Source organism: Schistocerca gregaria, chromosome X (assembly GCF_023897955.1).
Source record: "Schistocerca gregaria isolate iqSchGreg1 chromosome X, iqSchGreg1.2, whole genome shotgun sequence".
Taxonomy (NCBI): domain Eukaryota; kingdom Metazoa; phylum Arthropoda; class Insecta; order Orthoptera; family Acrididae; genus Schistocerca; species Schistocerca gregaria.
In genome coordinates, this window is record NC_064931.1 from 520,789,778 (window position 1) to 520,805,626 (window position 15,849).

At 39.8% G+C, this 15,849-nt stretch overlaps 1 protein-coding gene across 10 annotated transcripts in view; it reads left to right on the forward strand.

The window, feature by feature from the left end:
- Nucleotides 1-15,849, forward strand: part of LOC126297923 (dual specificity protein phosphatase CDC14AB-like) — a 189,789-nt gene that overhangs the window by 71,794 nt on the left and 102,146 nt on the right. For all 10 annotated transcript variants that reach the window (XM_049989241.1, XM_049989245.1, XM_049989239.1 and 7 more), the window contains one exon: nucleotides 8,706-8,785. In XM_049989241.1, coding sequence (XP_049845198.1) covers nucleotides 8,706-8,785 — 80 coding nt within the window. The remainder of the gene's footprint in view (nucleotides 1-8,705; nucleotides 8,786-15,849) is intronic.

Below are 15,849 nucleotides of genomic sequence, written 5' to 3' on the forward strand. Positions count from 1 at the left end.
AGAAGAAATGGGGACAATTACGGAACAATATGACAATTCCAAATTTATACAAAAATTTTGCGCTACTATTTTTTGATCTCATGCTTGAGAAATAGGAGCATACGAATGGAATGTGAAGCTATTTCCAAACATAAACCGTTTTTCTTGTAGTAGGCTAAATAGGCATTTCGTAGTGGTAGTTTGCGAATTATATTCTGTCATATTATAAAAATGACCATCACTACCAAAGCAGTCTCATTCATTTGGTGTGTGTCACAATTGCTGTAATATTACGAAAGCCTGTTTCCTTTTATCTAGTAGGCAGTGACAAAATAGATGTAATCAGATCGAGAAACCACACCAGTCTTGGGTACTATTTGTATAAACAGCTTTTTCAGTATTAGACGACGACATTTCGATTTTTCATGTAGCAAAACGTTTGACGAATTTTGATGAGGTAATAGATCCTTTCGCAGAAAGGAAAGCACACCATGTAAAGCTGTAGCAAGATAGACAGAAAAAAATTCTGGGAGCTAAGGAGTGAATAAATGTCTACTGTTCTGAATGTTTCTTGTCTGTACTGATTTTATGTAGCCTATATTTAATTTTATGTCACACAGAACAGCAAGTTATTAGCTAATAGGCAACAAAGAGTCCAAATTTTGTAAAGAGTTCTTGTTCTTCCGGTTACAAATAATCCTATCCAGTATTAATTGCGAGGGACTTTTTTGTTTTTTTTTTTTTTTTGGGGGGGGGGGGGGGGGGTCAGGCCAACTGGGGGCAGGAGAGGCACGGCAGGACGTTTTAGTTTCTGCTGTCCTGAATATAGTTTGATGGCATCCAGTACAAAATATACACATTTGAGTTCCACAGTGCGAAATACAGTGACGTGCAATAGAAGAATGCTGTGTGAAGAAGCGTGGCACTGCACTTTGGTACACTGAAGACAAAATATCACTTCTTACATTTCCTCAAAGTTGTATGTTTTATGCATCAGACTCTTCAGAAAGGTGTGTGCTACAAAAGGAACATATTTTTGAAAAGTATTTTTAAAGTATTTTAATTTTAATTTTTGGCATCCTATCTCAAACGCTCTAGTGAGGTGGGTGGAGGGGGGGGGGGGGGGGACGGCGACACCATCATCTAGTATTGCCCCAGTTCGAAATATCGTAGATCAGGGGCTGTTGCACAGAGCAGTCTGAGTTATAGGGGTAGGGGGGGCGAGGGGGTGAGTGAGTTGGGGGTAGTCTCCACGTGATCCATGTTTATATTTAGTGACTTTGCTATTTCCTCTTCGTTTACTGCTCTCACGTCAAATGAAAAAAAGCTATTTCTGTGAGTGGGAGCTATCAAGTGAATTAAAATACATTCACATAATTACGTAGGGCTAAAATATGTTATTAGTTTCAGATTTTACTTTTTCTGCCTTTCTGACAGTCAAGCATTAATTGTCTTGCAGAACAATGAAGTTATTTTTGTCGCTTTGCTAAAGAAATTCGACTTGTATCTTTTTTGCTGAGGCAGCCAATTTATTTGAAATGAAGTGTTGAGTTTCACACTATTGGCTAGTTTCAACTGTTTGCTGCATTTCAAGTGCATGTTTTCACCTTCTAGCATGTACAGCATTTTGCCATAATAAAGAACCAAACATGAGTTAATACAGTACTGGTACTCCAAGAAAATTTACATTCCGAAAACCACATTGAAAAGCTTAATATCAGGTCCAGGCCTACTTCGTTAGAAATCTGGATATACGAAAGTGCACTTTAAGGCGAATTATTCATTTCAGTAAGGTTTACGAAATCCCGACGCTCTTGGAGTATCCTCTGATGTCTTGTTTCTTTTATGACATAATTTTAGATCTTTCAATGTTTGCACTTAGGAACATACGGGCTTCCTACGTCATCGTAGCTGCGCAAGCGTGGTGAGACCTCTTATCTCGCACTCTCTGGCAACTGCTGGAACAAACTACGTGCGAGAATGTACAGTGAATTTCTTAAATCACAGCTGCATTTGACTCTCATTTAAAAATCAACTCTTTGATGAGAAGTCATTCAGAAGAATTTTGAGCCCAGAGGATCGGAGATTTATGTTGGAATTAAACATTTTACTGGCACATTTATGTGATATGTCTTAAAGTGAAAATGCACAAAGAAGATCAACATCATATGTGAAATCTTAGCTTCTCTTGGTGCTTATTAATCTTAGAGACAGATGTTAATGTATGAAATCTTTGCTTTTCTTGTAGCAACACTATGTACATTAATTTAAACCGTTAGCTTTTCCTGTTCATGTGTTTGCACTACTTAACAGTGATGTTGCTATTGACTGACTACATCACGTGTCTTACGCTTTGGATATCCGCTGTTATCGGCTGGTGAGATCACATAACATGAGCTATGACTGGCTTACAAAAGCACATGGCAATCTTGATTTCATTGCTTCGGAAAGTATCATGCGGGGTTCGGTGGAATGCGAATTTATACTTTCGTAATATGAAAATATGTAGTGTACATGTTGCTGCACGTCAAAGAACATTCCAAAACAAGTTTTTTCCCCTGTGTTTCGTTTTCTAAAGTGCCGGGAAATTATAAACCGCTGTACAAAACCATAACCATTCAAATGATTGACAAATTTTGCAGTTCCAAGGAAAAGTATACTGTCACTTAACACGGAAAAAGTGTATTTTAACCTGGGAGAAAGTGTATTTTTAACCGGAAGATCCGGGAAAAATCTGGGAATTTGTTTTCCTTGTCCACGTATACACCCTGATAATGGACAGAAGGTTTGGCAAAGAAGAGTACTATCACAGTACTTTTTAGTGCAGTAATGGACAACATCATAAGGAAAATGGGAGATGCTAAATGGTGGTTTGTGGGAGAAAAGAGAAGATCGGGAGTGGTTCTGTGGATGACCTGCATAAGCAGAAGCATTCCAGGAAGAAGAAGACTGAATTTTTTTTAAATCTATGAATTGAAGAAAATTGTGAAGTGATTTACACAGTTCCAACAGCAGGACAAATATAAATTCTCTTGCGAAAGTAAGTTGATTAAAAAGTAGCATATCAAACTCCATATGTCATCATTTTATGTGGTTTAATTATCAGTCAAACTCATTACAATATGCAAGACTTACTTTTTAAAATATGATTATTGTAATTCTATTATTTGATGTTTGAAAACCATCAAGTTCATAAAAATGTAACTCAGTAAAAGATGAATAAAATATCAATGACTAATTTAATTAGACATGCATACAAAAGAGCTTGTAGCACCATCTTGCTCACTAATTTCAATGATAACTTCATAAGACGCCAAGGGCGTTGGTGTGCCCTTGGTGTAACTTTAGCACACACAGCTCATTTCAGGACAAGTGACCAGAAGGTGAGACAAGTTACTTCGTGACTGTGGAGTATTTGTAGAACCATTCTGAGACAGTCAGGCATGATGATGAAGTGCAATGTGAATGAATGTGCAGATCTCAGGGAAGATGGTGCATGTGAACACTTGATCATGAACAGTTGATCGTACACTAGTTTCCTGTATAATCTGCTGGTGAGAGATGTTGCTTTAGGCCTGTAAAAGTAACAACATAAATTTAAACTATATGTACTTCGTACTGTCGAGCAATCCTTCAGCTACAAAATATTCATCAACTGCTATTTTCATTACTAATCACACCTTTACTGGTGTGATGATTGGCTGATGGATAACAGAGTGAGATTTCATATTTGATTTCATAGTTTTTAATGTAAAAGTCATATTTGGTCATTCTTATTTTAAAGCTTGTTTCAACAACAACAACAAAAAAGCTATTTGTAGCACTGACACAGTCAAGACCCATCAATGACAAATCATGTTTATATGATTAATTATAATAAAGTAACATTACATAAAATATATATCATTATGGTAAGATATTATGCACTATACTATGGCTACAGTTGAAATGCTCTGACCCTTCCACTGCTGAGTGCACATCCATGTGTGATCAGACTGCTCTACATGGCAGTTCCTGCCATGCTGGACATGATATGGCACTGAGCCCTGCAGTGCATGCTGTACCAAGTTCTTACCCCTTACAAGCAGAGGCCATGACATTGGGATCACAGATTTACTTCAAACTTTGTACATCTTTAGTAGGCCATCACAAATACATAATGTGCAAGTAGTAAGGTGCACTATGGCAGTTCTGAGAAAATCGCAAGAGAAGTTTTACATGTCCATTATGATGCTTTTGCATCTGTGTATAGATACCGGGTGTTTTAGTTCATGGTGGTCAAGTTATTAGCATTTAAGCTTCGTAAGATGAATGTGTATGAGGTGACAGTTTTGACTCCCTCTCAGACTTAATATTTGTCTACATTTTTTCACGACTGGTCATATTATTTAATTTATATAACATTTGACAGGTAATGTAAAAAAAAAAAACATGTATTTGCGTGAAGTTTCAAATTATGTTTTCCGTGTCTGCATAACAAATCCATCCTGCAACGTGTGATATCGAGAGCACATCTGACAAGTAATTGTAAATTACTTTTGTGGTCTGGCACATTATGACCTACTATATTGCTGATTGTGAATAAATCCTTCACATAATTATTTACTGAGGTTTGATTGAGGCTTTCCAAGTCTGCCCCCCCCCCCCCCCCCCTGTGTGTGTGTGTGTGTGTGTGTGTGTGTGTGTGTGTGTGTGTGTGTCTCAGTCAGAACTTTCCATATATTATTCTACATGGAGAAATAGTTTCAGCACTATAAAGTTTAACACCCACTCTCCAGCCAAAGAAATTTTTCCAAAATGTAACTGTTTTAAAATCTCACCTCAAAGTTGACTGTCATATTCAACAAGCCTAAATGAATTAACTATCATATCACCTCAATTACTTGTTTTGTATGGTATCCCACTGTGGTGCATCACTTTTTGAAAGTTAAGTGCAGCAGAAAAAGATATTGCTACACACCATGTATGAAAACCATTAACATTTGGAATATTAGCAACTGAAGTTACTGGAAAGCTGAGTTCACAGTATAGTTAAACATATATTACTGCCATTTCTTAATATTTGCAGTAGTTACTATATTAATACATTGAATCCAGAAGGATGACCCACCCAAACTGCTGTGTGTGTAAGCACGCCACTTCCAGGATTGTGAAAGGTGCACCAACCCCATATTGAATCCACCTGGCAGATTAACAACGAAGGCCGATGTGTCGGCCTGTCTGGATGTGGTTTCTAAGTGATATCCCACATCTGACTACATGAATACCAAGCTGGTACTCACATCTGCATCTGTTACGTGATTCACAAACATTTTGACAAAATGTACTCATACTTTAACCTGGGTAAGACTAAACACAAAGAGATGGGATTAATATTTTCTGGGGAAGGAGTGGTGACAGGAAGCATATCTGCCCACCCAGTACCATTAATCTTGCGAAATCCAGATTAACATGCAGACTCTGTGAAGAGGCTGGATAAGTTAAGAGAACGACAACTTCTTGCCAAGATCACTATTAAAAAAAAGCTCTATTGTAGATAACCGGTTTTGGTAAAACTACATTACCACCTTCAGATCTCCATAAAGATTATTACAAACATCTTGTGTCATCTACACACAAAGTCTTTCCATTGAATTTCCATGTACATAAAACATGAAATGAGTAATGTGTTGGCACATTAAAATTAAAATTACTATGTAAATCAGAATTCACCAAAATATTGTTCCCACAGCATAAGACGCAATGCCTACTAGGGTGCAATAAGACTAACAAGAGGAGGCCATGACATTGGGATCATGGATTTACTCTAAACTTTGTACACCTTTATTAGGCCATTAAAACAACATAGGAAGGTGCTCTACTCTGGCAATTCCAGACTTTTGCACATCTTTTATGTAACTGATGTATCTGTGCAAAGGTGCCGGCTGTAAGAACTCATTGTGATCAAGGGGTTAGTGTTTGCACTGTGTAAGAAGGTTGGGGACAAGGTGATTGTGTGAATCCTGCCTACACTTATTTTTTAATCTATATTTTTTTCATCACTGGTCACATTATTTAATTTATGACATTTGAGAGATAATATACCGAAAAAGAGTGCATTTTCATGAAGATATAGTGAATTTCGTATGTTATTTTACTGTTTACTGTTTGTAATTAAATTTTCAAGAACGAGGACAGGCTTGAAAAGCCCAAGTCGAACCTTGATAAATAATTATGCAAATGATGTTATTCACAATCAGTAATATAGTAAGTCACAGTGTGCCAGATCGTGAGAGCAATGTACAATTACTTGTCGGATGTGCTCCTGACATTGCACGTTGCAGGATGGTAGTTGTCGTACAGAAGTGAAAAACATAAATTGAAACTTCGTGCAAATATTTCATGCAAATAAACGCGTTTTTTTCCATTATATTACATCTCAAATGTCATATAAATTAAATAATATGATCACCGATTGAAAAAAAAAAAAATATTAAGTCTGAGAGGGAGTCGAACTGTCGCCTCATACACATTCGCCTTACGAATCTTAAGCGCTATCACTTGACCACCATGAACTGAAACATCCGGCATCTACACACAGATGCATAAGCATCATAATAGATGTACAAAATTTCTCTTGCGATTTTCTCGGAATTGCCACAGTAGTGCACCTTACTATTTGCATATTATGTTGTTTCAATTGCCTGGTAAAGATATACAAAGTTTGAAATAAATCTGTCACCTCCCCCCTCTACCTGCACCCCTAACTAGCTCACAGATGGCTCCCCACTCACCCACAAGCTGCTAGACGCTTCTCCCAACACCCTCCCTGCCTCTCACCTGTCTCTGCACCTCACCTCATCCCCCCCCCCCCCCCCGCCCACCCCACTCCACCCCCCCACCCCCCCATCTCACCCCAGTACACTCACTGGTGGCCAGGAAAGAGCTGGCAGTCAACTGTGCACGATTTAGGGAGACAGGCATTTGTGTGTGTTTGTGTGTGTGTGTGTTTGTGTGTGTGTGTGTTTGTGTGTGTGTGTGTGTGTGTGTGTGTGTGTGTGTGAGCGAGCTTGGAAAAGGAAGTTCATTCTGAAAGCCAGCAAAACTATGTAACTTTTGTTTGTGTACCTAATGATGTCATGGTGCTTCTGCCTTCCAGTGAGTCATCCCCTGTATTCCCAAATAATTTGTATTTCTCCATGTATTACGTTTTTCAATGTCTTCAAATTATTTCTTGCCATTGGAGGTCTGGTGGCTTCTTGTCACTGGTCCAAATATACGTATTGAATTTTTTGTTCTTTTTTCCCCCCTTAAGATGCAAAGATCAGCTCGCAAACTAGTATTGTTAAGGAAGCATACAAGTGACACCAAATAAATTTGATTTTTGTATTTGTTGCATAAATGTCTATCGCTTCCATCCAAGATATGTATGCTGCATATATTATTTGTTGAATCAAACAGGTACCTCAAGTTCCATAAAAATATTATGAACACAGTGTCAGTACTCTCTGTTTGCAAGAACCAAAAAAATAAATGAGGCTAGTCACTTCTTTGCCATATGAAATGCTCATGCTAACTTATATTATGCCCCCTGTTTGTGGTGCCGCCAATAGCAATTCACAATAGGAAAGAAACACATCAAGCGTAATAAAATGGAATAAGTATTGGTTGCTTCAAGTTGCTACAAATTCGGCTTGAACAGTGTGCTTGCCATATCATTACCTGTTATAATGAACCTGGTGTAACAAGAAATGTGATTAATGTGACCACGTGACACTTTTGCATTATTTAGTGGTTCAGTCTGTATGAGCCTATGCCTACCGCTGTTGTAATTGACAGTGCCTTGCGTTCAACAATGTGCAGTGACTGATGTGGTCCAAAACACTTATTGCCCGCACTAGCATTGTACTCCATTGTCAGATCTGGCACAGATTGCAACCTGTCCTTCATTACTTAGCAGACATGCCTCCGACCTCCAGGTCCTGTGTTTATACACAGACATCCAACACCTCGCCAGCTACATGTGGTTACACCACCCTTTATCCACTTTCCATAAATGTTCACAACAGTAGCACATGAACAGCCATCCAGCTTCACTGTTTCGAGATTCTCTGGGTCCAGATGCTGCACCGGGCCATTATACTCTCTTTAGATACAGGCACTTATGTCAGTGGAATTCCAGTTCGATGGCCTGTATCGCTACTAGAATGATTCCCAATTGGCCTATGGTCCACTTTGTATACTTAGCGTACCACATCATGTACCTGCAATGCCACAAGGTGGCTTTCAAATTTGAGATGGATAGTGGTCATAAAGTTTTGGCTCATCAGTGTATATTTTCTCTATACAGCAGTACTTGATTGGAGATGTGTGGGAAGAGTTGCAGGAGGAAGATTTCATCCTTAGCTCAAAAGTACAAGCAGTCCTTGCATACCTTAAAATCTGCTACATGGCCATATTGTTTACAAGAAGCTACATGTATAACTTAAGTGTTTGGTATCTCCTTAAGCTGCAGTTTCTTCAAATGGGATCAGCAAAATGATTGTAACCATCAGTAGCCCATTATTTTATTTCTTGAGTTTATGTCTCCACAATTTAAGTTCCAGTTTCCAATTTAACTGGGACTGTTGGCTGCTTCATGATCACTCAATGTATGTTGATGCTTTTAATTTTATATGGTATTATTCTTCATGTTCACTATAATTACAAATTGTGTCCATGTTTGTTACTAATGTTTTTTGTTGCAGATAATTTATTTGAAGAAGAAGCCCGACGAGGCCTATCGACCATTGGTTGGTGGGAATAATCCTCCATTCTTACCTTTCAGGTATGATACATGTTGACTATAATCTTTACTGAAGTTTCAAACAGACATATTTTGTTGTTCCTTTTTCACTTGCAGTAATTATAAAACTGATGGTACAAATACAAGAACAGTATCATCAGAGGGTTAAGGGGGGAAAGGGGTGGGTACCTCCTTCAGATTCCTGCTTTAACTACTACTACTGCTACTGTGAAGAAGGATGATGAGGATGATGATGATGATGATGATAAAATCAGGATAAATGACAACAGCTACAGTTCATGACAAAACATGTAACTTTTGAATGAAACATAAAATATGTATGCCTAATCACCAGCTACCAGAAGGAGAACAGCTAGGGGCAGGGCTGATTCACAAATCTGTGTGGCTTTTGGAATGTTCCGTAATTTCTTCATATGGATAAAGATAAGAACAGGTAAGGGGAAGTGTGTGTCCTCAGAATGCTCAAGGAAAAGAAATACCGCTACAAGCCGATAGAAGGAGATTAAAAGAAGCAACAGCAGATCAAATACTTAGTTTTTGAGTACTCATAATCATTAACCATCAATGGCCAGTAAGTCAAATGTCAGGACTCAGTTTGCGCAAAGTGGGAAAAATAAGTCAAACCTTATTAGTAGCTTGGGATTAGCCTTACAGTGAATATTGGAGGGAGAAGAGAAAATTTGTTTGTGTAAAATTTATGCAACTTTTTGTAGTTTAATAAAGCTTTGTTCTAAATACACTCCTGGAAATTGAAATAAGAACACCGTGAATTCATTGTCCCAGGAAGGGGAAACTTTATTGACACATTCCTGGGGTCAGATACATCACATGATCACACTGACAGAACCACAGGCACATAGACACAGGCAACAGAGCATGCACAATGTCGGCACTAGTACAGTGTATATCCACCTTTCGCAGCAATGCAGGCTGCTATTCTCCCATGGAGACGATCGTAGAGATGCTGGATGTAGTCCTGTGGAACGGCTTGCCATGCCATTTCCACCTGGCGCCTCAGTTGGACCAACGTTTGTGCTGGACGTGCAGACGGCGTGAGACGACGCTTCATCCAGTCCCAAACATGCTCAACAGGGGACAGATCCGGAGATCTTGCTGGCCAGGGTAGTTGACTTACACCTTCTAGAGCACGTTGGGTGGCACAGGATACATGCGGACGTGCATTGTCCTGTTGGAACAGCAAGTTCCCTTGCCGGTCTAGGAATGGTAGAACGATGGGTTCGATGACGGTTTGGATGTACCGTGCACTATTCAGTGTCCCCTCGACGATCACCAGAGGTGTACGGCCAGTGTAAGAGATCGCTCCCCACACCATGATGCCGGGTGTTGGCCCTGTGTGCCTCGGTCATATGCAGTCCTGATTGTGGCGCTCACCTGCACGGCGCCAAACACGGATACGACCATCATTGGCACCAAGGCAGAAGCGACTCTCGTCGCTGAAGACGACATGTCTCCATTCGTCCCTCCATTCACGCCTGTTGCGGCACCACTGGAGGCAGGCTGCACGATGTTGGGGCGTGAGCGGAAGACGGCCTAACAGTGTGCGGGACCGTAGCCCAGCTTCATGGACACGCTTGCGAATGGTCCTTGCCGATACCCCAGGAGCAACAGTGTCCCTAATTTGCTGGGAAGTGGCGGTGTGGTCCCCTACGCACTGCGTAGGATCCTACGGTCTTGGCGTGCATCCGTGCATCGCTGCGGTCCGGTCCCAGGTCGACGGGCACGTGCACCTTCCGGCGACCACTGGCGACAACATCGATGTACTGTGGAGACCTCACGCCCCACGTGTTGAGCAATTCGGCGGTACGTCCACCCGGCCTCCCGCATGCCCACTATACACCCTCGCTCAAAGTCCATCAACTGCACATACGGTTCACGTCCACGCTGTCGCGGCATGCTACCAGTGTTAAAGACTGCGATGGAGCTCCGTATGCCACGGCAAACTGGCTGACACTGACGGTGGCGGTGCACAAATGCTGCGCAGCTAGCGCCATTCGACGGCCAACACCGCGGTTCCTGGTGTGTCCGCTGTGCTGTGCGTGTGATCATTGCTTGTACAGCCCTCTCGCAGTTTCCGGAGCAAGTATGGTGGGTCTGACACACCGGTGTCAATGTGTTCTTTTTTCCATTTCCAGGAGTGTAGTTGATGATGCCAGTGACATAGGTAGTTACAATGCTTATAACATCAACAGAGAGACTGATGAGTGAGTGATGAATACCGGAGATGTTGGAAAAACTAGTTAGTACAGTGCTGTTTAGTGAGGGTAAAAAAATGATTCAGTCATTGACTCAAGAGTTGATTGGCCACCGTAGTGCCTTATTAGGCATGGTTCCAATGGAGGTTCTTGTTTTCGTCCATCCTGTGTACAACATGTTTAGTTAATTTAATACACAGTCCAAAATAGAGTAGGATAACGCAGTGTGTTGGTGAGTTGAAAGTTACATTAAATTCCTGGAATAATCTTGGGGAGAGCTTGGAACAGAACACTGAATATTTGAATCTGAATCTATATTTTACTATCTGGGCTGCAAGCTTGCACTAATTATTGAATTTGTGAGTCACTTTCTGGCCATCCTGATTTAAGTTTGCCACTGTTTCCTTAAGCCAGTTATAGCGAATTTTGGGATGATTTTTTAGACAATGGCATGGTTGATTTTGTGTCCCCATCTTTTTCCAGTTTGAACTTGTGCTATATGTCTGATAATCTCGACATTTCTGAGAAGTTATTGTCTAACCTCCATCCTTTACATTTGTTATTATGAGGTGAAATAGAAGTAACAGGTTTTATGTAAAACCAATTTAGATCAGTTAATTGTCTTGAAAGAAAGAAAGAAATGCAAAAATGATGGATAAAGAAGAAAATTTGTTTTTTGCAAAAGAAAAGTTTTTTATGAACAAAAGTTAAGTAAGTCAAAGGCAAGTAACTTATGGAAGGAGAGGCATGATGCCAAGTAGAGTGGGATTCACGTATCTGTCCCAAAGCAGAATAAGTAAAATGCCTGCAATAAATACTTCATTGATGTAGATAAATGTGTTACTATACAGCAATTTCTGCAATATAATGACCAATACAAAGTGGGTGCTGTGTTTGCATAAAATTCACAGCTTTTGTCACACAGAAATGGACTTCAAGGCTAACAAAGAATCTTTGAGAAAAACTGTTCCATGTCATTATGTGCCAATGAGAGAACATGCTTGCGTAAAGAGCAGACTACATTAAATTTTTTTAAGAAAGACTAATGTATGAGAATCACAGCATCAGTTGTTTATTTAGACAAACTGTGGATTCATACACAATACACTGTGAATAAATGTTGCAAAATGACTGTACAAAAAATATTGTTCAACAGCAGTACCAAGGAATGTTTCATTGCGGAAGATGTAGAGATTCATTTCGTGTTCTGTTCTCCTCTGTTGCTGTAACAGGAAAATTTTGAACTACCATGTAGGAACGGGACAGAATAAAAATTAAAAATAAGTAGGTACAAGGAAAGCTAAACTTCAGTTATGGAATACCAATTTTCTCCAGTTTATTCCATTGACAAAATTTTACATGAAAATGGTTCTCCTCCTACTCTCACCATATCATCTGGACCTAAATTTTATAGAACTGGCCTGAAATCATGCAGAGAATAAGATCTGTAATTGTACAAGTAGTTGGTCAAGTATATGGCTCAGTAACCTGTAATGTTAACAGCTGGTGCTTTTTCTAAGAAAACATGGTGTCATGTAGCCTGGTGCAAGCCTTTCAGTGTTAAGCTACTTCAGTGTTTGTGTAAACTTGGTGTCAGTTTTGCTGCTTTTATATTCAAGCAACTTTTCAGTTGACCTTACAAAGCTGAGGGGAACTACTATCGGACCTTTCCAGCAGAGAAAAATTTGAGATGGTCACCAGAGATATGGAACCTTGGTGTTACCAGCAAAAACTCTAACTGCTACAGCACACTTTTACCATTCTGACATTAGGAAACTGGAAAGGTTGTGTATCACCCAAAGTGCATGATGAATGCTGGACGAGAGATAATGTGACAGGTGGAGGAAAATCCGTTAACATGAAGTCAGTCAACATTGTGATTGAAACAGCAGATGAATAACCAACACACAGTTAAGGAAAACTGCAACCTAATCAAGAAAGGTAGATTTATGGATATTGTCAGCAAACCATTGCAAGGAGCCAAGATCAGATATACTGTACATACTGTTACTGCTGGTCTAAATAGACAATACATTTAGTGTCAGGTACAGGCATGTAGCATTTGACAGTGGCCCACTTATAGGAGCACTGAAGTATGCACTATTACTACCTTCCCTCTCTGCTCTTCAGGTGTAAAAAACATGGTGCTGCCGTCCCTGGCCAGGAACCAGTTCACTTTGCCTGATAATATAATGTGGTCTGCTTGTATTTTGTACTGCTGTGTCGTCCGAACAAGACACAGTCATGGAAAAAATGGAAAAAGCACCATAGGTGCAAAGATGCAAGCTGGTGCCAGAGCCACAGAGACTCGCCACTTGAGCGAGTTCCACCAGCACCATGGGAAGCGCTGAGGATGAGGATAAGGATATCGACTTCGCCTTGGCCAATTGTTGGCCAAGTTCAATCTGCTGATGACTGGATGACAACGGACAGAAGCCTGCTTGGAAGATAGAAGTGTAGCTCTCATGCACTTGGTTGTAGATCATCGTCCAGGACTGACTTAGATCGGAAACATTGTATAGTGAATGCTTGGAAGTGAACAGACATTAGTTGTGAATTGCATTTGCTATGTACTGTGAAGCTTACCTATGATTATTTGCACTTAGCCATTGAGGGCCCCTTTTTTTTTGCATTATATTACATGCAGTGTTGCAGACTTCATTATTCGACAAGTCACAAAGATAAGTAAACATTTTTAAATCATTTTTGTGACCTTGTCACTAATTTGTTGGAGTGTTGTAGAACCTTCATTCTTATGTCCTGTTACATGACCGTGAGGCATAGCTGTGTAATTATGGCAGTGAGAAATATTCTTAGTAGTCTACTGAAACAGAAGCTGTTTCACAAACTCGGCCTACCGTAGCAGCAGTGGCAACTTGGCCTCCACAGTAGTAGCAACGAGGCCTTTGCAAAACTGGTGACGAGAGTTTACAAAATGAACTAATACCAAAACTTTTATGTTATACATATTTGCCCTGCCCTTACATATTTATGTAATGGTAACAGCAGTAGTGACTAATTATTGTTGCTGTGGATGAAAACTGAAATATATGGAAAGAGGTAAGGACCACAGTGTTGTGTCTTGGCGTGTACTGCTCAGTAGAATGTATCTTTTAATTTTTTATTTTATTGTTATTGTCAGACTAGTACTGGACACATGCCCATCTTTAGTGGCATTTTAGGTAAAATGTTATTTAGCACATGCCCAAGGCATTAGCTTATAACATCCATGTCATTTCTCAATTGTATGACCATAGTAACCAAAATATGAACTTTTGAAGTTCACTTGGTAAGGGAAGAATAGGTTACTGACAGTGGCTTCTAAAATGGCTTGAGCTCCATCCTAGTAGTTGCTTGAAACCTTCTTGTTTTTAGCACATTCAAAGACCGTCGGCCTTCTCTCAGTTTTCTTATTCACATTTTCACAGTTAGATCTGTGGTGCTAATTGATTCTGCTACATGAGTGATCACACAGGGTGGAGCAGAGGAAATGCATGTTTTTCCGCTATTGAATGACTGGGACATGGTTTGATAAAAATAATAAAAACAAGCATTAAGTGATGGATTTTTTAATGCAGTTTCGAAATATAAAAACTTTAATTAGGTTCAAAAAATAATGTTTTGGAGATGACATCCTTCTTGCTGGATATAAATTTGGATCCTCTCCCGAAAGTTACGCATGGCTCTCTCCAACATTTCGTTCAGCATGGCTTCAATTTCCTGACGAGTGGAATTCTTCACTTCATGATTGTGCAATGCTTGTTTATGTAGGCTTTTGATTTTTAATGTCCTCACAAAAAGAAGTCATATCGACAAATCGGGTGAGTGAGGGAGCGAGTAAACATCACCATATCTCAAAATAACATATCCTGGGAACATTTGTTGAACTACTTCCATGGATGCTCTCACTGTGTGAGCTGTAATACCATCCTGTTGAAACCATATTTCTCTCATGTTCACTTGACGTCTTTCAAGTTCTGGATGAAGAAAGTTGTTTAACATTTTAATGTAGCACGCTGATGTCACAGTAACTGCAGTTCCTTACTCTTCAAAAGAATAGGGTCCAACAATCCTTAGCTTTGAAATTCGGCACCACACTGTTACTTTTAAACTGTGGAGAGGTCTTTGGTGTAATTCATGTGAGTTCTTCGGCACCTAATACCGACGATTGACGTAACCATCTACATGAAAATGTGCTTCATCACTCGTGAAGACTGGCATCTGCTTCTTCCATAAAAATTTCATCCATTATTCAACAAAACTCTCTGCGCGCTCCATAATCACCTTCACTAAGGTTTCGGATAACTAGAACTGCCATTCTCAGTTGGCTTACTTTTTCCAGACTATGAACTGAACGGGGAAGACCAGGTGGTTTCTTTTTCATCACAGGTCCACTGCAACACATTGGAATACAGTATTTTGATCAAGCACTGCACCTCGACATCCAACTTTCAAATTTTGACTGAAAAGATGTTGCACTGTGACTACGTAATCATTGTTTCTAAAGTACTACTCGACAACGAACACATGATGCTCTACACTAGAACGTTCCATAGCGACTGAAATTGCATTGTATGGGCAGTCTGCCAACATTCATTCAAGGTCAATACCCCCTCTCATCACCGCGTACTAGCTGTTAAAAAAATGTGCGTTTCCTCAGCTCCACCTGTACCAGAAACAGAATAACAAAGTGATGGATGCTGTAGCACAGTTTAACATGGAAGGTGGTGGTGCTGATTTGCTAATACGTGTGCACATAGTATGTGCTGTGCCGTACTGATTATCTTCTCATAATCACTGTTAATGTGCAGTACTGAGTTTGCTTTACAGGATCACAATATCCTTTTTGCTTAATGAATGCATTTCTGTATA